Source organism: Oncorhynchus nerka, linkage group LG22 (genome assembly GCF_034236695.1).
Source record: "Oncorhynchus nerka isolate Pitt River linkage group LG22, Oner_Uvic_2.0, whole genome shotgun sequence".
Lineage (NCBI taxonomy): Eukaryota > Metazoa > Chordata > Actinopteri > Salmoniformes > Salmonidae > Oncorhynchus > Oncorhynchus nerka.
In genome coordinates, this window is record NC_088417.1 from 71,405,542 (window position 1) to 71,427,713 (window position 22,172).

General features: G+C 43.1%; 2 protein-coding genes across 7 annotated transcripts; one reads left to right on the forward strand and one right to left on the reverse strand.

Annotated features, from left to right (window-relative positions):
• The first annotated feature begins 1,287 nt into the window (after positions 1–1,287).
• si:ch1073-143l10.2 (uncharacterized protein LOC565165 homolog) lies at positions 1,288–6,597 on the forward strand. Its single transcript, XM_029627831.2, has 9 exons — positions 1,288–1,462; positions 1,669–1,899; positions 2,263–2,363; positions 2,446–2,509; positions 2,613–2,694; positions 2,980–3,053; positions 3,244–3,495; positions 3,691–3,812; positions 5,732–6,597. Exons 2-9 carry the CDS (start codon positions 1,775–1,777, stop codon positions 5,788–5,790), a joined length of 879 nt encoding a protein of 292 aa, XP_029483691.1. The 5' UTR covers positions 1,288–1,462; positions 1,669–1,774; the 3' UTR covers positions 5,791–6,597.
• LOC115105605 (arrestin red cell) lies at positions 6,332–18,990 on the reverse strand. 6 transcript variants are annotated; one of them, XM_029627828.2, is made up of 15 exons: positions 18,785–18,986; positions 14,497–14,527; positions 14,330–14,390; positions 14,067–14,111; positions 13,782–13,978; positions 12,969–13,028; positions 12,716–12,783; positions 12,334–12,554; positions 12,134–12,206; positions 11,769–11,906; positions 11,372–11,455; positions 10,936–10,959; positions 8,454–8,530; positions 7,897–7,951; positions 6,332–7,769 (listed from the first exon to the last, which is right to left on the reverse strand). In XM_029627828.2, the coding sequence occupies exons 1-15, from the start codon at positions 18,805–18,807 to the stop codon at positions 7,682–7,684; spliced, it is 1,245 nt and encodes a 414-aa protein (XP_029483688.1). In that variant the 5' UTR covers positions 18,808–18,986; the 3' UTR covers positions 6,332–7,681. The 6 variants fall into 6 exon arrangements, with proteins under 6 accessions (XP_029483688.1, XP_029483687.1, XP_029483690.1 ...); XM_029627827.2 differs by having other exon boundaries at positions 6,332–7,772; positions 18,785–18,983; XM_065007359.1 differs by lacking the exon at positions 6,332–7,769 and adding an exon at positions 8,877–9,091 and having other exon boundaries at positions 18,785–18,990.
• Between the last annotated feature and the right edge of the window lie 3,182 nt (positions 18,991–22,172).

The window sequence follows — 22,172 nt, forward strand, 5'->3', positions numbered from 1 at the left end:
TCCCAACTGTTGTTTTCAGATCTCTCCACAAGTTTTGAATGGGAATTAGATCTGGTCTCATTGCTGGCCACTTCAGAACAGTCCAGTTGTTTGTCTTGAACCATTCCTGGGTGCTTTTTGAAGTGTGTTTGGGGTCATTGTCCTGCTTGAAGACCCATGACCTTCGACAGAGACCCAGCTCTCTGACACTGGGTCTGACATTGCAACCCGATAACCTCACTGAATCTTTGTTATTTTCTTTGAAGGTTTCATTGTGTTTTCTGTAAACATAGATGGTGTGCTTCACCAAAAAGCTCTAATTTGGTCTCATCTGTCCACAGGACATTCTCCCAGAAGGATTTTGGCATGTTCAGGTGTGTTTTGGCAAATAGCAGTCAGGCTTTCTTATGTCTCTCTCGGCAGTGTGGTCCTCCTGGGTCTCCTACCATATCCTCCTTTCATTGAGTTGGGGATGTATGGTGCGAGTTGTGTCTGAAGGTCAGCTTGAATCTGTGTGGCAATTGATCAAGGTGCTTTCTCCATCATAAGAACAATCCTTCGCTGCAAATTTCCATCAAGCTTTCTCTTGCGGCCACGTTCAGGGAGGTTGGCTACTGTGGCATGGGCCTTAAACTTCTTGATAACCTTACATATGGTGGAAACAGGAACATCAAGTTCCCTGGAGATGGACTTGTAACCTTGAGATTGTCCATGCTTGGCTACAATCTTGTGTCTGACCTCCTCAGATAATTCTCTGGTTTTCTTTCTTTTCTCCATCCTCATTGTGGCACAAAACAGGAGAATGAGTCCTTTCCTTTATTAAAACTGGTTGAATGAGGGATTTTTATATTGCAGGCACCTGCAACTCACCACAGGTAAGTTCAATTCCAAAGCAAAGGAAAATCACCTGCTTGAAATCTAATTGTCCGGGTCATTTTAGGATTTCTTTGTGGAATAAACTAACATTTAGTAAATTATTTTTCAACTGCAAACCAAATACATAAATATGCTGATACCAAAATATGTTTTAATTTCAAAAGTTTTCTGGGAAAAAAATTGCATTATTTCAAAAAAGTGCAAGGGTGCAAATATTTTTGGCTACGACAGTAAATGCAAAATATTTGGTCATGTATCAAGTGTATGCAGACGGGAAGAATATTCTGTGCCAGTTGAGAATATATACTGCAACATTGGTGGCAAACATATGCCTGATTTCCCGGATTGCCCTGTTAGGGTGAAGGAGACAGGTGGCAAGAGTAAGGGCTTTCCAGCGTGTCTCCTATCTGGAGGCGGTGAGAAGATTTGAAGGAGCGTGAGAAGACAGTGATAACTGAGCATACACAAGTGAACGTTTCTCGGCTACCAAGGAATCCTGATATATTACATGTGAAATATATTACATGTGGACTTTGTAGTATATTTTTGCAATGCTGATAAACTACACAGCACAAACGAAGATGAAATCTGAGAAATTGAAGTCATTGTGAGTGCAGCAGAACACATTGGAACTCAATGTGTTAACATCCGATACATTGCAAGAAATCCTGACAAATGATGTTCCGCCCTCACAGGTGCCTGTGTAGGGATGTGACTGAAGGAAGTGACCATTTTGTATGTCATTTTATGTGTCTATTTTTGTATGATTTCGTTGTCGTTTTTCCCCTTCCTACATTTGATATCTTTCTATAGTTTACCACCCCTACAGTAGGTGGCGGCATGCACCTATAGGATTGTTTGCGGACCGCCATAATACTGCGGGAAGAAGACATCCTGTTGCAGCTGAGCCCAGACAGCCATGAGTAGCAGTGCGTTTGCTTTGATCTGTATACGGTGCAGTCTTTTTCTCTGCATCCTCAGTCCTGTTGAAGTTTGTGAGCACAGCCCTGCAACTGCAAGCAATCATTCATCAGCGCAGCTAAGGTTAGCGCATACATTCGTGTGTGAATTTCAGATACAAGTATGTTGCTGGTAAGACAGCAACATTCGCTAATTAATTTATCCACTGGATCAATTGTACTGTTGTATAAACCGACGCCCAGGCAAATAGCTTGTTTGTTTTGTCAGTGTATGTTTTACCACAGGCACTCTTGGGTTTGACTGCCACTGAATTGAATGTGAAGTGTGGAGGGATTAAAATATCACAAAGTTAAGTGATAGACTGGACTGCTCACAGAAAGTTTTATTTCGTGGTAGAGGCAGTGTTCATTCAAGGTTTCTTGCCAATTTAAAGTTTTTCAATTGTATCAACAATCGCAACCTCGAACAAGGCGTTTACATTTTCAGAGAAAAGACGGCAATGGAAGGGTGGAAGAGTCACGTGCGCGCTAGACTGTTCCAGAGAGATTGTACACAAAAGGACCCCTTCAGTGGTATCTTTAACACCTGTAAGTTGTCGGAGATATCTGTGTATTGATGACATTTGAATCATTAGTTCTTTGACAACATATTGTGATTGTCTCTTTTCAGTGTCCGAGCTAGAGGAACAGCTTGACTTACGGGATACACTTTGGGATGAGGTACAGAGACCCAGGTAAGACAATGGCAACACCTAGCGAAAATGCTGAGTTTTGCAAATGTGTTGCAAACAATGATTTGAAGACTGTTCTCTAATGATGTGTCAATATTTTCCACAGTTCTGAAGGAAATGTTGGGCTGACGGTTGACCACAGAGAACTATACCTCCAGCTCAGAGAGAGTGAACATATAACAGAAAAGGTGACTTAAAATTATCTTAATGGATCCAGTCACCATTTTCAAGATGATTGTGCACTTTTTCACAGGTTGTGGAAAGGGAGGTGTGAATGTGTGATACTGCTACATTAAGGTTCTATGTCATCATATCAGTTGAATTCTCTGATGTCTTGTGCTGCTTCTGGCAACCCCAGCCCTCACATAGATTACTCACATAATAGCCTTGTACACAGGTGAGTGATTGTTTATCATATTTTTGACCTGCTCTTACTAGTCCAATCGTCTTCTTCTCCTCTTATTTCTCCCCAGCTCTCTCAGACAGTCTCTGACCTGACCACCGTCATGTACCTGAAAGATGCTGAGCTTCAATACTGCCACGCACAGTAAGTGATCAACCAATGAGATCTGTTTATACATTAATATTATGGTACAGTAGTCTATATGGTTTAATAATGCATCCATGAAATGTTCTACAAAGATGATGCATGAAACTGAGGCATCATAAGTTGTGAGGTTGTCTGATGTCTTGTCTGATATAAGCTTACATAGACTCCTGTCACCATCTTCTATTAGAGTCTCCCGCTATCGGAAGGAAGCTGTCACTCAAGCCAGGGAGGCCAACCTTCTGCAGGCCAGCCTATCAGAATTTGAGTTTGTATTGGCGAGCCAATCAGAGGAGTTGGCAGCTCTGCGGTTGGAGCAGCGGGAGCTGAAGGAGGGGCTTGCAGCGGCCTGGAGAGAGAAAGAAGAGCTTCTGGAGCGATGGATGGATGAGAAGAAGGAGGAGGCGGAGAGGGTGAACAGGCACAATGACACACAGGAAAGGTGATAGACCAAGGGTTCTGGACTTAGTTTGAATATTTTATTTTGAAAATGTATTTTCCCATCTAAATTAAACCCCTATCCCCTTCCCCTAGGGGTAAACTAATATGTATAAAGGGTTGGGGCTAAGAGAAAAGTGGTGGTGTTCAGTACTGGACTTAGACATAGGTACAGTATTTGAATGCTTTTTCTCACCAGGTGGCATCGTTTCACCCGGCGACTCAACAAGCATCACCGTAGAGAGATGCTGCGACCATGTGAGCAGACCAACTCCTGGACGACTGGTAGGCCTACAACTGAACCAGCAACCACCATACAGAGTAAGACTTCCAATAGCCTCAAATGATCCTCATTGGGTGGTAGCTATTGTAGATCTTTATGCATACTCTAATCACAGTGATATACAGTGCCTTCTGAAAGTATTCAGACCCCTTGACTTTTTAAATGTTTTTGTTATGTTGGCCTTATTTTACAATTGATTTAAATAGCTTTTTTCAATCTCCACACAATACCCCATAATGACAAAGCAAAAACAGGTTTTTATGCATTTTTGCTCATTTATAATAATAAAAAACCCTGAAATCTCACATTTATTTAAGTATTCAGACCCTTTACTCAGTACTTTGTTGAAGCAGCTTCTACAGCCTCGAGTCTTCTTCAGTATGACGCTACAGGCTTGGCACACCTGTATTTAGGGAGTTTCTCCCATTCTTCTCTACAGATCCTCAAGATTTGTCAGGTTGGATGGGAAGCGTTGCTGCACAGTTATTTTCAGGTCTCTCCAGAAATGTTAGATCGGGTTCAAGTCCAGGCTCTGGTTGGGTCACTCAAGGACATTCAGAGACTTGTCCCGAAGCCACTCCTGCGTTGTCTTGGCTGTGTGCTTCGGGTCGTTGTCCTGTTGGAAGGTGAACCTTCATCCCAGTCTGAGAACCTGCTCCAGAGTGCTCAGGACTTCATCAAGGATCTCTCTACTTTGCTTTGTTAATCTTTGCCTTGATCCTGACTAGTCTCCAGTCCCTGCTGCTGAAAAACATCCCCACAGAATGATGCTGCACCACAATGCTTCACTGTAGGGATGGTGCTAGGTTTCCTCCGGACGTGATGCTTGGCATTCAGGCCAAATATTTCAATCTTGGTTTCATCAGACCAGAGAATCTTGTTTCTCATGGTCTCAGTCTTTAGGTGCCTTTTGGCAGACACCAAGCGGGCTGTCATGTGCCTTTTACTGAGGAGTGGCTTCCGTCTGGCCACTCACCATAAAGGCCTGATTGGTGGAGTGCTGCGGAGATGGTTGTCCTTCTGGAAGGTTCTCCCATCTCTACAGAGGAACTCTAAATCTCTGTCAGTGACCATTGGGTTCTTGGTCACCTCTCTGACCAAGGCCCTTCTCCCCCGATTACTCAGTTTGGCTGGGCGGCCAGCTCTAGGAAGAGTCTTGGTAGTTCCAAACTTATTCAATTTAAGAATGATGGTGGTCACTGTGTTCTCGGGGACCTTCAATGCTGCAGACATATTTTGGTACCCTTTCCCAGATCTGTGCCTCTACAAAATCATGTCCCTGAGCTCTACGGACAATTCCTTCGACCTCATGGCTTTGTTTTTGCTATGACATTCACTGTCAACTGTGGGACCTTTTACAGGCAGTTGTGTGCCTTTCCAAATCATGGCCAATCAATTGAATTTACCACAGGTGGACTCCAAACAAGTTGTAGAAACATCAAGGATGATCAATAGAAACAGGGTGCACCTGAGCTCAATTTGAGTTTCATAGCAAAGGGTCTGAATAGTTACGTAAATAAGTTATTTTCAAAAAAAAAAATCTACATTTGGTAAAATTTCTAAACCTATTTTTGCTTTCTTTATGGATGGCAAGTAGCCTAGTGGTTAGAGCGTTGTGCCAGTAACTGAAAGGTTGCTAGATTGAATCACAGAGCTGACAAGGTGTAAATCTGTCATTTTAAAATAAGAATTTGTTCTTAACTGACTTGCCTAGTTAAAGGTTAAATTTAAAAAATGTGGTATTGTGTGTAGATTGCTGAGATGTATTTATTTAATCCATTTTAGAATAAGGCTGAAACTGAACATTTTGTTTAAGTCAGTGGTTCTGAATACTTTCCCGAAGGCATTGTATGTTGTGATGTGTGTTTAGCTGTCCCACTGTCCATTCTCCTGAAACACACAGCAGTGGCAGGCACACTCTTGTGTCCCAACTAATGTCAATGTCTGCTTTGATCAGAGGAGGGTGGTGCACACTGCCCAGGATGGACCTTTTATCCCAAAAGCCTCCAGTACTGAAACACTCCTTCCTGTAAGACACACTGAAAAAACTAGACCTTGAATGTGACTTTTTTGTGTGTATATATTAAAGAATATTTGAATGTGGGCTTTTAATCAATACTGTTGTGAATTTCAGATACGGTATGTATAGGCTTGTAAATTAGTACCCAAGACCTAACTCAATGTTTTCAAATACCATGAGAATAAAGTAACTGTTCAGTCATATTTTTCACTAAAACACCTCTGTCCTGTGACTGCAATGCTTTTGTGTGTGACTGTCTTTTTCAAAAGTCACTTGCTGTCTGAGGAGCAAAGTAGGTACGTGTCAGTGGCACTAAGACCCAAATGGTGAATCATGTGATCTTGATTAAAACATTGACTGCCTACTGTGCAAATCAAATTGAACTCTAACATTGTTGATAAAGAAATTGCACTTTGAGCTTCTGACAAGGAAGTCATGACCATTTTTGGATACTGTATCTTGTCAATTGCTCGAATAACTTTATTTCTGTCTGTGGATGTGAGACTTAGTAGAAAGTACAAACGATCTACAACAGCATTTAGGTTAATTCATTTTGCCTTTAATAAAAAAATTAAAATTCTGAAAAACAAATGGCAAACGATTTTTTTCCTTAAATGATTGATAATAATCATGGTAATGACACAGTAGTAATAATATTCATTGTTTCCTGTCATGTTTCACCAAAATCATATCAGCATCCTTCCTGTAGACATTATGGCACTCAGCTCAGTGGGAACACTTTTAAATATTCACACTTAGCAGAGCTGTGAACAGGTACCCCATAGAAGCAAAACAGTTCTGAACACTGCTGAAAAATATGCTGCATTGGTACTGCTGTTGCACTGCCAATGTGATGCTGAATCTCAAACTGACCCATAGCTAGCCCTGTCACTAGGCACTTCTCGGATCGGCTAGGTATGGCTATTATGGTAATTGCTTCACCCTGCCTTCTGATTGGTTAGTTTGAATTTTCCTACATCACACCTATCCAGTCCTTTCAGTGCCAATGGAGGAGATGATAGGGGTTGATGATTTGGAATTTAGCCTAAAATACTCATGCTCTTAGACCATGTGCAAGTGTCTGTCTGAGCGAAATGGGGAAGTGAACGTCGTGCTGCTGCATTGAGGCAGACTATAAGGAGTATCCCTAGGCCCTTCAAACTCAACTATGGACCCCAAAGCCAGTGCCACTGCTTGTTTTCATTGTTCCCTTTTAATCAGGTACTGATTTAGATCTGGTACACCAGGCAGGTGCAATTAATTATCAGATCAGAAAACCAGCAGGCTACAGACCTCGTAGGGTAAGAGTTGAATACACGTGCCCTAGGCTTTACAGTGAGGGTCCAGATTGTGCACATTTACTTAAGTGGTAGTGTATAGTCTGTCCTCATATTGCAGAAGAGGGTGAATCAAACTTCCTCTAAAACATGTTTTTTTTACAGAATGGATGACATGGTAGAATTTCAGAGGAATGAAAAGATGGGGCAGATGAAAGGTGTCAGTCTGTTTTCCCTTCTCTCCCCTCTTAAGCAGGTACTCAACTTCGTTTTATATCAATATTTGTACAAATACTTATTTAAATCATTATTGTTGGAAAAATAATGATATAAAGCCCGCTTCCTTTTTAATGGCACTATTTCTTCCTCGGTGTGAACAGCCATGACATTTCAATCAGTCAGCATCGCCATGGCACAACATTAAGTCACCATTTACATGGTGCTGTGTTTGCCACCCCCCAAATGAACACTGAGTGACATCAGGATCTTTTCAGCAGACCACAAGGCCACCACATCTCTCCGTCCACATGCCTTCATTCCACTGTGTGTGTGTATATATATATATATATACACACACACACACACACACACACACACACACACGTGAGCTCTAGCAGTCGTCGTCCTTGTCGTCAGCCATTCCTTTGAGCCGTAGGCGAGCAAAGTCCTCAAACACAAAGTCGTCGTCTTGAGAGAAACTACTGCAGGACGAGAAGCAACAAGGAAACATGGAGTGTTTTAGATCTGACGGAATAGTCTTAGGGTCTCTGATCATAGTAAAGCAGCAGTGCTTACAATGGCCAGACAGACCAGAAGAATACTCACTTTGTTTCAAATTCTATCAGGTTGGTGTCGATGGGAGGGTCCGAATCCGGCACAGCTGTTAGAACACACAGATAATGAAATGTCAGCGTGACGTCACCATGGGAACAGCTTAGTGTCTCCAAGGCAACTTACAGGCAGGAAATACCAGAGTGAGATGATGTATTTGAGGGGCTTGTGTATGTGAGGGACTGTTGTCCAGGGCTGAACTAAACTACTGACAAATATTTCACAAGACTGTGTCCATTTTCAAACCCTTTTCAGACACTGCATAGGCCTAGTAGAAGTTTCCACTACACAATTCACTGCTTCCCAATCAGTCTAAAAAAGCAAGCTTCGAAAGTACTCATCTTCCGCTCTTAATTTGAACTGATCTAAATGTTTGGCTATGTGAATGTAATATGGAAGAATATGGCGGAAGCTTGTCAGAGAGGATTTGTTCAACTCTCAATTCAGTGCAAATGAAGGGAAGGAGAAGAGAGGAACTGAGATGCATCCAAAGTACTAAGATAAAGCCTTGATAGTGGGCTTCTGGAGAGGTGGTAGAAGTCTGTAGGTACCTGACTGTGGGCGGGATATGGGCAGTTCTGTGGGTTTAGGGTGCATTAAGACGAAGGGCAGCTCCACCGACACATCTCTAGAAACGCACAGAATATAAACAAGATCCATTGATTACATAGGATCAATAATATGCATGTCAATCAATAACAATTTGATTGTTATTCTATGGAAACATCCATATGTACAGTACCAGTCAAAAGTTTGGACACCTACTCATTCAAGAGCTTTTCAATATTTTTCCTGTTTTCTACATTGTAGAATAATAGTGAAGACATCGAAACTATTAAATTACCCATATGGAATCTTGTAGTAACCAAAACAAGTTAAATCAAAATATATTTGATATGAGATTCTTCAAAGTAGCCACCCTTTTCCTTGATGACAGCTTTGCACACTATTGGCATTCTCTCAACCAGCTTCACCTGGAATGCTTTTCCAACAGTCTTGAAGGAGAACCCACATATGCTGAGCAATTGTTGGCTGCTTTTCCTTCTTTCTGAGGTCCGACTCATCCCAAACCATCTCAATTGGGTTGAGTTCGGGTGATTGTGGAGACCAGGTCATCTGATGCAGCACTCCATCACTCTCCTTGGTCAAATAGATGTTCCACAGCCTGGAGGTGTGTTGGGTCATTGTCCTGTTGAAAAACAAATGATAGTCACACTAAGCGCAAACCAGATGGTATGGCGTATTGCTGCAGAATGCTGTGGTAGCCTTGCTGGTTAAGTGTGCCTTGAATTCTAAATAAATCACTGACAGTGTCACCAGCAAAGCACCCCCACACCTCCATGCTTCACGGTGGGAACCACACATGGAACCAAAAATCTCACATTTGGACTCATCAGACCAAAGAACAGATTTCCACCAGTCTAATGTCCATTGCTCATGTTTCTTGGCCCAAGCACGTCTCTTCTTCTTATTGGTGTCCTTTAGTAGTGGTTTCTTTGCAGCAATTTGACCATGAAAGCCTGATTCAAGCAGTCTCCTCTGAATTGATGTTGAGATGGCTGTTACTTGAACTCTGTGAAGCATTTATTTGGGCTGCAATTTCTGAGGCTGGTAACTAATGAACTTATCCTTTCTTTCCTGTGGCGGTCCTCATGAGAGCCAGTATCATCATAGCACTTGATGGTTTTTGTTTTGCACTTGAAGAAACGTTCAAAGTTCTTAATTTTCCGGAATGACTGACCTTCATGTCTTAAAATAATGATGGACTGTTGTTTCTCTTTGCTTATTTGAGCTGTTCTTGCCATTCAATGGACTTGGTCTTTTACCAAATAGGGCCATCTTCTGTATACCACCCCTACCTAGTCACAACCCAACTGATTGGCTCAAATGCATTAAGAAGGAAAGAAATTCCATAAATTAACAAGGCACACCTGTTAATTGAAATGCATTTCAGGTGACCTCATGTACCTCATTGAGAGAATGCGAAGAGTGTGCAAAGCTGTCATCAACGCAAAGTGTGGCTACTTTGAAGAATCTCAAATATATTTTGATTTGTTTAACACTTTTTTGGGTTACTACATGATTCCATATGTGTTATTTCATAGTTTTGATGTCTTCACTATTATTCTACAATGTAGAAAATCATAAAAAATAAAGAAAAACCCTGGAATGGGTAGGTGTCCAAACTTTTGACTGGTACTGTACATATGATGATATACTATTGCACCATGAATAATCCAATATCTGACAGGAAACAACCCATAGGAAATAGTGATTTGTGACATGTTTGAACAGTGAAGGGGGAAATAAAGCACATCAACCCTCCTTTGCTGTCAATTGTTTTTCTCACCCAATTGGAACTCTTCCGTGCTGGGTTGCACTTTATTTTACATAAGTTATTTTTTTAGTAATAACCAATGAATTGCCGTAAATCAAAGCCTAAACACCAAGATGTGCAGTGTTATTATATTCAAGCTTCATTACCCTCAACACTGCATTGATAACTCAGCATGGAATTATGAGTGTGGCATTGCGCAACAGCCTTATGAAACCTCACACCATCCTTAGGGTTAGGACCCTGTGACTCAAAGGTAGAAGACTGGGACGGCTGCAGTTATAAAGGATCTTAGCAGCTGCAGGTGAGATTTGACACACACAATAGCTGGTATGTAAAATCATCACACTCACACACACTTAAGAGGCACAGATGGCGATAGGGCATAAGATCACCACACACACACACACACACACACACACACACACACATGGCGGTGGGGCGTAAAACACACACACACACACACACAGATGGCGATAGGGCATAAGATCACCACACACACACACAGATGGCGGTGGGGCGTAAGATCACCACACACACAGATGGCGGTGGGGCGTAAGATCACCACACACAGATGGCTATAGGGTGTAAGATCACCACACACAGATGGCTATAGGGCGTAAGATCACCACACACAGATGGCGATAGGGTGTAAGATCACCACATACACGCAGGTGGCGGCTGGGATATCATATTACCTTTCTAACACGCCACTCAGCAGCCTGACACGACCCAACGCAGGAGCAGACGCATGGATGGAGAGAGATGCACAGACGGGCGGACAAACACAGGAGCGGAGAGACGAGCCACAGGAGGGGAGAGATGAAATGAGGCGAGAACTCAAAACCAAGGCAACCGCAACCGAGAGGGGAGACGACAAAGCATGGCGACTAGTGAGGGTCTGGCAGACGTGATTACAGAGTTTATACACACGTTGGAGTGGCAGAGTATCAGGAGTGTTTGTGTGTATGAGACAGGAGGGAGTGTAAATGTGTTGAGTATGTGCTTGTCTGTGTTTGTAGAATACAGCATGTCTTTGGTCAGTAAAAGTTTGTGAGTGTGTGAGGACCTGCACATAATCCCCCCCATACACCATGCATATTAATATTGACCACTGACTCCTGTAGAACTCACCCTCCACGAGATATTACCAGTTTGACTTTGACCCTGTAGGACACCAGGATTCCAAGAACCTCCTTGTTAGTCACATCCTTAACACTGAAACACACACACACGAGCGAAAGAAAGATGAAAAAGGAATGGGTTCTTGCATCTTCTAGGGTGCTGTGCTCAAACATAAATCACAATGCATTTACGAGCTCAACCTCTACCCTAGCATGTGTATGTAAACTTGTAGGGTGGCCAAGTTAGAGTGTGTGTGTGGTGTGTGACATCTCGCAATAGTGAGGGCTAGTGAGTGTTCTTGTTATCTAACACGGTCCTGGATGCCAGACTACAGCGTTTGTGTGAGTCGGTCACCGTCAACACAGTGCTGAAGGGCAGGTGTGTGTGTACATGCGGGTCAACATACATGGTGCTGGAGGCCAGGTTGGTGTCCTCGTGTTTGAGCTTTCCGTCCAGGGCAAGGCCTCTCTTCTCTCGGTTCTTGTCTAGCGTGGGTGTGAGGGTGTACACCTTACAGAACGTAGAGCTAGACGACACCTGGTCACTGGGGAGAGGAACACACACACTTATCAGCACACCTGGGCCATAACTGGAATTTCAATAGATCTGGACAATAAGGTATGGGAAAACATAAGATCACAAGCTAGACATTATTAAGAGAGATGTCTTGGAAGCCTGAAAAAGGATAAATGGAATCATGTATAAAAGGAAAGGCAAAGGAGAAATAAAGTAACAAGAGATGTAGGCATAATAGTCAGGTCAAATACTCACTCTGCCTCCACCTGAGCCACTGGACACTTGTACTGAGCCGTACTGAACAGACAGATATCAGCATACTGTCGCACTAGAGAGCGAGGGATAGAAAGAGTTAACCACACACACACAAAAACTGAATGGAGAAGAGTGAATAGAGCCTAGTCATAAAAAAACATGATTGATGAAACTTTGATTAAAGACGGGTAGACAGGTACCTGAGATTTTGAGTCTTTTGACAGTCTTGGTAGAGTTGTTGGTGACATGAACGTTCACGCTGATGGGTTCTCCATGGTAGTAGAGCTCTTTATCCAGAGAGGCCTCCAGGTGTAGTGAGCGGTCCGACATGAGGAAGCTCCGTGTGGTCTCCACCATGGGCTGAGGCCCAGGCTTCTCTGGGGCATACTGCACCTTACGGATCACCAGCCGCACAGAGTTCCTACACAACACACACGTTATTCTTTACAGATCACCCCCTTTGCTGACTAACTAAAAACACACAGAGAATAGACATGCATATCACACACTTTCAAGGACCACAGACCCTAAACAGCTCCTGCAGAAGACACACACACACACAAAGTAAAACGGTTTTCGTACCGTTTGTGAATCTTCTCCTCTATCGATTTGGCACAGAACGCTCTGATCTCAAAGTCAACCCCACATGCCTAAAGAGGGAAAGGTGGAGGAAAGGAAAAGAGGAGAGACAGGGACATCAATTATAGAATAGGCATTATTAGTGTGATGTGGGTCTGAATTGTTGACTCTACAGGCATGAAAATTCCTACATTTAGATAGGAGTCATATATTATAATGTGTACTTTTGCATAAAGTGATGCTGAAGCTTCTGTACCTTCCCTGTGTCCTCTGGTCCTGGCTGTAAGGTGACTGAGCACGGCAGGTTCTGGGGAATCTGAGACAGACACAGTTGCCATATTGTTGGTATTATTTTACAGGCTCAAAGTATATGTGTGTGTGTCAGTCAGACCTGGGTTCATATACACGTGTATTTGATCATTTAAATACTTTTTTCTGTGTATTTGAGTATTTTCAAATAATGTGTCTAGAAACAACTACTTATATTCTAAGTATTTTCAAATACTCTGCTATAAGCGGCCTATTTGAAAGTATTTTCAAATACCCATTTCAAAAACTATTTTCAAATACCCAGATTAAATGCATGGGAGTGCATTTTAAAATACTTTCCAAGTGTATTTCCAAATACATTCCAATATTCAACACTATTTAAATACCCTAAATCATGGATGAGTAACTGGCTGCACGCAGGTCGCAGACCAATTCAAAATAAAATACTTTAAAAATAAATAAAAACATTGATAGTTAGAATAATAGAATACACAATGTGCAATTTTCGAAATTTGGTTGTACATCAGTCACTCATTTTTGGGGGATTTGTAAGTTAGTCTAGCGGCCAGCTATCTAAACTTGTAGTAAGCATGATCGAATTACTGACCAGCGTGAGGCCCATTGATCATCAGTTATCATTTAAAAACTGCAAACATTTGCCTCCACCCTATGGCAAAGTGTATAGCCTCCACCCTATGGCAAAGTGTATGTGGCCCCCACCCCTATCAACATTGCCCATCCCTGCCCTAAATAGTATTTGAACCCAGGTATGGTGCGTGTGGGTGTCTTCTTGACTCACAGTGAAGTAGAAGGGGTGTGCCTGCTGGCCCAGTTTCTTCAGTAGTCTCTCCTGCAGGCGGCTGTTGGCTTTGCGTTCCTCTGCGATGGGGGGGAAGGCCTGGAAGGTGGAGATGTACAGATCTTTCCGGAAAGACAGGCCCAGCACGTCCAGGTCCTCACGGCCGTAGCGGAACGCACACGTCAGGGTCACAAACACTGGGGAGGAGGGATTTGAAGAGGGTGATATCAAATGTCAAACAATTGAGGAGACAAAACAGTGTAGAGAACGAGGAAGACGTCATACCTTTCCTGTCTTTCAGATACTCAGGGTCCACTAGGATCACACCATCTGTAAGAAAGGAAAATGTAAAGAGGTGAGGTTTTGCTGAGACAATATTAATTGTTTGAAACACTATTTACAAACACAAGAATTTGGCCGTTTTAGGAGTGATCATCTGATTCCTCGCTCCCCCATTGCCGACCCCTCGTGACCCCGACTAGGGGGCGCGCCCCCAGTTTGGGAACCACTGCTCTAACCAGTAAATTAATTGATCATCCTACACCTACCGACTGGGTCCACCTGGTCAAGGTGATCCACAAAGTCTCTCTTTCCCAGGTATACTGTGACCTGCAGACAGGAGGGAAGTAGAGGTACTTAGACAAATATATCACAATGAATAACAAAGTCAAGCATCAAAGGATACAACTAAAAATGCGAGACTCATGTCCTTTACCTTGCAGTTGGGGCTTGACTTCTTAAAGACTCTGAGAAAGGATAAGGAAGATAGAAAGCGAGAAAGAGATTATCAAGCAGGAAGATCTAGTTTATAACAGGGGGTATTCAACTCTTAACCTAAGAGGTCCGGAGCCTGCTGGGTCTGTTCTACCTGATAACTAATTGCACCCACCTGGTGTCCCAGCTCCCTGATTAGAGGGGAACAATGAAACAAAGCAGTGGCACTGGCTTTGAGGTCCAGAGTTGAGTTTGAGGCCCCTATAAAGTACGGGGTGTGATTTTTACACCTCTGGGCCCAGTTTTTCCAAACTCTTTATCTGGATCAGAATGATCCGGACTCTAATCCTCTTTTTTGCTATTCAGGATCAGATCGATCTGGCTGTTGAGAAGGTTTTTCATTCTGATCCATATACCACAACATCAAGATAACAGAATCCGGATATGATTTTCAATGCTTTGAACAGTCCTACACCTTGCCATCTACTGGACAGGTTGTGATACTACTTCACGCTGTCATAAGGAAACAGAGATACATGAATAAAGGTATGTTGATTAAAATAGAGCCTGCATAAAAGTAAAAGTAAATGCGTGTGACACTTCAATATAACAACTGACCACAAACCTACACCGCGGCCAAATTAACAAAATTAACCTTTGGCTTTCAGATGTTTGAAAGTTCTTACTTTTTACCCCTTATCTCCCCAATTGGTAGTTACAGTCTTGTCCCATCGCTGTAACTGCCTTATGGACTCGGGAGAGGCGAAGGGCGAGAGTCATGCGTCCTCCGAAACACGACCCTGCCAAACTGACTCTTGACACACTGCTCGCTTAACTCAGAAGCCAGCCACACCAATGTGGTGGAGGAAACGCCTTATAACTTGCGACCGAAGTCAGTGTGCATGCGCCCAGCCCGCCACAAGGAGTCACTAGAGCGCGATGGGACAAGGACATCCCAGCCAGCCAAACCCTCTCCTAACCCGGATGACGCATGGGTCTCTCGGTAGCGGCCGGTTCCGACATAGCCTGGGATTGAACCCAGGTCTGTAGTGACTGCGATGCAGTGCCTTAGACCGCTGCGCCACTCAGGAGTCACAGGCACCATGTTCTAACCATTGGGAATGTGGCGAGGTGTAACACAGTGTGTGTGTAAGAGGAAAGAGGATATTAACTGGCAAGCATTGAACAACTATTGTCTCTGTCATAAATTAAAATATCTAGATAGAATATCTTTGCATCGAACCTCCCAGTTACTGCCACTGTCTGATAAGGACAAGTCAACAACTCATTGACAATATGGGAATGAAGGGGGACCACTGACTAGTCTATTTCTGAGCAAGACTAGGGGAGGAAGGTGAATGCTCCACTCTTTCCCACCAGTGATGAAGAACATAAGCACACTAGCAGCATAGGGTACTAAGTTTGACTTGTATATTATTTAACCTTAGTGAGTGTGTAGTGGACACAGAGCACGGTGCATTCTCTATATAGACAGCAAGGTTGCCTCCCACAATGTGCTTGATGTTCTGGCTTATAAATCTGTACGATACAATGTCAGTTTGAAATAGTGGAACTATACTGAACAAAAATATAAACAACATGCAAAAATGTCAAGGATTTTACTGAGTTACAGTTCATATGAGGAAATCAGTCAATTGAAATAAATTCATTAGGCCCTAAATCAATGGATTTTACATGACTGGGAATATAGATATGCATATGTTGTTCACAGACACCTAAAAAAAATGGCCTCAGTGGGCCTCATGGGTATATCTGTGCATTCAAATTGCCAACGATAAAATACAATTGTGTTCGTTGTCGGTAGCTTATGCCTGCCCATACCATAACCCCACCATGAGGCACTCATAATTTTGACATCAGTGATTAATTTGAGCCATATCCTGCCGGAACAGGACCTCTCCGTTTTGGACTGTTTCATTACAGAACATATGTACCGGATCCGGTACTTCTCGTGGAATTAAAAATAATTGTAACTTTTTGCAATGTAAAAATTAAAATAAACGCAATCTAAGTTCAATCGAGTTGCCTCTTCGTTAATTCCTCAACCCCGCCTCCCCTCATGCGTTCCGGTACCTCAGAGCTCCCCATGTCACCCCCATCGTGCGCTCACTTTTTGTTTCCGGCACCATACACGTGGTCTGCACTGCCAAATTCTCTAAAATGACATGGAGGCGGCTTATAGTAGAGAAATGCACATTCAATTATCTGGCAACCAGTCTGGTGGACATTCCTGTAGGCTATAGGGCGTAAGATCACCACACACACAGATGGCTATAGGGCGTAAGATCACCACACACAGATGGCTATAGGGTGTAAGATCACCACACACAGATGGCTACAGGGTGTAAGATCACCACACACACAGATGGCTATAGGGTGTAAGATCAGTAGAAAAATGCACATTAAATTATCTGGCAACCGCTCTGGTGGACATTCCTGTAGTTAGCATGCCAATTGCACACTCCCTCAAAACTTGAGACATCTGTGTGACAAAACTGCACATTTTAGAGTAGCCTTTTATTGTCCCCAGCACAAGGTACACCTGTTTAATGATCATGCTATTTAATCAGCTCCTTGATTTGCCACACCTGTCAAGTGGACGGATTATCTTGGCAAAGGAGAAATGGTCACTAACAGGGATGTTAACAAATTTGGGCACAGCATTTGAAAGAAATAAGTATTTTGTGCATTTGGAAAATTTCAGGGATCTTTTATTTCAGCTCATGAAACATGGGACAAAGACTTTAAATGTTGCGTTTATAGGTTTGTTCAGTGTACTTCACTGCCTTTTCCGCTCATTGCCCACATCCCCCGGATACAAATAGTAGCTAGCAAGCTAGGGTCTGGGTTTCTGAGACTACATGGTGCATATACCCTCAGCACAGGTCCAGGGTGAATGAGTCTTCTCTGCAAACACTCAGTTTGGATCTCCTTGGCCTAGAGCTCTGCCGTCTCTTCATTTACGAGCCAGTGGTATATTTCATACCTCACCACCAGATATCAGCCAAACCCGACCCCTCAAAAACGCCACAGGCCCACTACCTTCTGCCAGTGCTGCTGACGCTTCAGAGACCACAACACAAAAATCATCTATTAACCCGGACTTACTCAACCACAGGACCTTGACCCTAAACACAACCTGACCATTTATTTCAAACTATTGTGAATAAAGGGACTCTGCCCACAGCAGAATAACCAAGGAATTTCAACATCAAATCAATTAATGTCCATAGTGAATCATGCTGCACAACCATATTCTACATTATTTAGTCACTTGCAGAAGACACTGATCCAAAATAACCTAGTGGGGAAGTACAGTTGCTCAGAGTCAGACTGTACATACTGAGGCAGATGCAAGCAGCTGATTACCAAGAGCAAAATACTTTGAAGTGATCAAATGTGTCAGGCAGGCAAGTGTATGAATAGTTAGTTGCATGGTAAATTGCCCTGGCCTGATATGGACAGTGCACAGCAGCGGCTTTACAACATCATGCTATATACAGTAACCATCACGTGTATGGCACATGATATCAATAGCTGGACAGACGTGTGTGCTTGTTTGTTTACATTTCCATGCAGGATATTTATAAAATAACAATGTGGGCGATTATGCGTAAAACCTACGTCAAATATACGTCACTGATGAGGGCCAAATAATCATCAACATTCAACACTTGTGTCAAGCAAGAGAAACTACGGCTAATTATACGCTCGTTTACTCAAAACAGCATAGCTATCAATCATATGGTCAGCTCATTTATTCATTTTGAGCTAGCTTGTTGTTGGTGTGAGAGAACTTAACCCACACACCACGCTGGCCATCAAGGCTGACCCCACCCTGCAGCTAGCTGTTAGAACATGTTTGTTAAAACTACAAATATGATATCGCCATTAGTATGTACAAGGCATTCAAGGAAAGCGAAGTCTCCCGCGCGAACAATTCTAACTAGTTACCGCTGCTAACTAGCTAGGGAACACACGGGTCTACCTGTTTCTGTTTTGTATACTGTAATAAAAACACGGTCAACGAAATGTTACGAGTATAGGAGTTTTGTCTTAATAATCTAGCTACTCTCCAATGTTTCATTAAACAGCTAGGTCCTCTTCTTGCCTTAGTAAATACCAATATGATGTTGATGCATGTGGAGAAGGCTGAGTAGTCCAATGTCTCGCTAGTTAGCTCAAATGCTAGTGTAACTAGCTCGCTGTACCCTCGCCTCCACACAAGGCACCAGCAAATACGAGATTGCGGGGGAATTAATCCTTACCTGGTGCCGGCCTTATCCCCCATCTCCTCGACAGGCTTTCGGTAGATGGATGTATTTTTCGATTTTTTTTTCACTTAATTTTATGGTGTCTTTTCTTCCACCGTTGCAAGCTTATTTGCTCTCTAGCGCTAGCAATTTCGCTTCCGCAAAAGCAGGAACTCATCCGATCCGTGCAGCAATAAAGATGCGCTTTTGGGGAAGAGTACTGTAGCATTGCGCAATACCTACGCACTATCAGAAGGCGCTACGCCCAAATGGTAGTGCTTTTTGGGATGCAGCGTTCAGAGCATTGCAAACAGAATTGCAATGTGTAGAACAGAGCTCCCTTTTTTTTCTTCTTTTTTTTTTTACAATATAGTGAAACATGTCTGTTCTACATATGAACATTCTGGAAATAAGTTAAATGTAGATGACAACTATTACATCCTACATTCTAAACTTGATGCCCTCAATCTCACACAAATTATCAATGAACCTACCAGGTACAACCCCAAAACCGTAAACACGGACACCCTCATAGATATCATCCTAACCAACCTGCCCTCCAAATACACCTCTGCTGTCTTCAACCAGGATCTCAGCGATCATTGCCTCATTGCCTGCGTCCGTAATGGGTCTGTGGTCAAACGACCACCCCTCATCACTGTCAAATGCTCCCTAAAACACTTCAGCGAGCAGGCCTTTCTAATCGACCTGGCCAGGGTATCCTGGAAGGATATCGACCTCATTCCGTCAGTAGAGGATGCCTGGTTATTCTTTAAAAGTGCTTTCCTCACCATCTTAAATAAGCATTCCCTATTCAAAAAATTTAGAACCAGGAACAGATATAGCCCTTGGTTCACTCCAGACCTGACTGCCCTTGACCAGTACAAAAACACCCTGTGGCATACTGCATTAGCATCGAATATCCCCCGCAATATGCAACTTTCAGGGAAGTTAGGAACTAATATACACAGGCAGTTAAGAAAGCAAAGGCTAGATTTTTCAAACAGAAATTTGCATCCTGTAGCACACACTCCAAAAAGTTCTGGGACACTAAAGTCCATGGAGAATAAGAGCACCTCCTCCCAGCTGCCCACTGCACTGAGGCTAGGAAACACTGTCACCACCGATAAATCCACGATTACTGAGAATTTCAATAATAATTTTTCTACGGCTGGCCATGCTTTCCACCTGCCTACCCGTATCACGGTCAAGAGCCCTGCACCCTCCACAGCAACTTGCCCATGCCGCCCCCATTTTTCCTTCATCCAAATCCAGATAGTTGATGTTCTGAAAGAGCTGCAAAATCTGGACCCCTACAAATCAGCCGGGATAGACAATCTGGACCCTCTCTTTCTAAAATTATCCGCCCAAATTGTTGCAACCCCTATTACTAGCCTATTCAACCTCTCTTTCGTATCGTCTGAGATCCCCAAAGATTGGAAAGCTGCCACGGTCATCCCCCTCTTCAAAGGGGAGACACTCTAGACCCAAACTGCTACAGACCTATATCTATCCTACCCTACCTTTCTAAGGTCTTTGAAAGCCAAGTTAACAAACAGATCACAGACCATTTCGAATCCCACTGTACCTTCTCTGCTATGCAATCTGGTTTCCGAGCTGGTCATGGGTGCACTTCAGCCACGCTCACGGTCCTAAATGATATCATAACCGCCATCAATAAGAGACAATACTGTGCAGCTGTATTCATCGACCTGGCCAAGGATTTCCACTCTGTCAATCACCACATTCTTATCGGCAGACTCAACAACCTTGGTTTCTCAAGTGACTGTATCGCCTGGTTCACCAATTACTTCTCAGACAGAGTTCAGTGTGTCAAATTGGAGGGCCTGTTGTCCGGACCTCTGGCAGTCTCTATGGGGGTTCCACAGGGTTCAATCTTCGGGCCAACTTTTTTCTCTGTATACAACAGCGATGTCGCTCTTGCTGCTGGTGATTCCCTGATCCACCTCTACGCAGACAACACCATTCGGTATACTTCTGGCCCTTCTTTGGACACTGTGTTAACTAACCTCCAGACGAGCTTCAATGCCATACAACTCTCCTTCCATAGCCTCCAACTGCTCTTAAATGCAAGTAAAACTAAATGCATGCTCTTCAACCGATCGCTGCCCACACCTGCCTGCCCGTCACTACTCTGGACGGTTCTGACTTTCTGAATATGTGGACAACTACAAATGCCTAGGTGTCTGGTTAGACTGTAAACTCTCCTTCCAGACTCACATTAAGCATCTCCAATCCAAAATTAAATCTAGAATCGGCTTCCTATTTCACAACAAAGCATCCTTCACGCATGCTGCCAAACATGCCCCTGTAAAACTGACTATCCTACCGATCCTTGACTTCGGGGATGTCATTTACAAAATAGCCTTCAACACTCTACTCAGGAAATTGCATGCAGTCTATCACAGTGCCATCCGTTTTGTCACCATAGCCCCATACTACCCACCACTGCCACCTGTATGCTCTCGTTCGCTGGCCCTCACTTCATATCCATTGCCAAACCCACTGGCTCCAGGTCATCTATAAGTCTTTGCTAGGTAAAGCCCACCAAGCTCACTGGTCACCATAGCAGCACCCACTCATAGTATGCGCTCCAGCAGGTATATTTCACTGGTCACCCCCAAAGCCAATTCCTCCTTTGGCCGTTTCCTTCCAGTTCTCTGCTGCCAATGACTGGAACGAACTGCAAAAATCACTGAAGCTGGAGACTCATATCTCACTCACTAACTTTAAGCACCATCTGTCAGAGCAGCTCACAGATCACTGCACCTGTACATAGCCCATCTGTAAATAGCCCATCCAACTACCCCATCCCCATACTGTTATTTATTTATTTTATTTATTTAGCTCCTTTGCACCCCAGCATCTCTACTTGCACACTCATCTTCTGCACATCTATCACTCCAGTGTTTAATTGCTATATTGTAATTATTTTGCCACTATGGCCTATTTATTGCCTTACCTCCATTATCCTACCTCATTTGCACACACTGTATATAGACTTTTTCTATTGTATTATTGACTGTACGTTTGTTTATTCCATGTGTAACTCTGTGTTGTTGTTTGTGTTCCACTGCTTTGCTTTATCCTGGCCAGGTTGCAGTTGTAAATGAGAACTTGTTCTCAACTGGCCTACCTGGTTAAATAAAGGTTCAATAAAATACATTTAAAAAACAGGAAGGGTGCTGAAAGTTTCTATGCACATTCATAGATTTTCCTGAATAGTTTCCCATATGACATAATATAATGTAGGTGTAGCTTTTTTGGTGTAGTAGATGCATTTCTATTGGGTCACTCCAATACACAGAATTAACATGTCAAACAAAAGTCCCTTGACTTTATCAGGCAGTCAAGACCAGGGTTCACATCCATATTGAGAGTA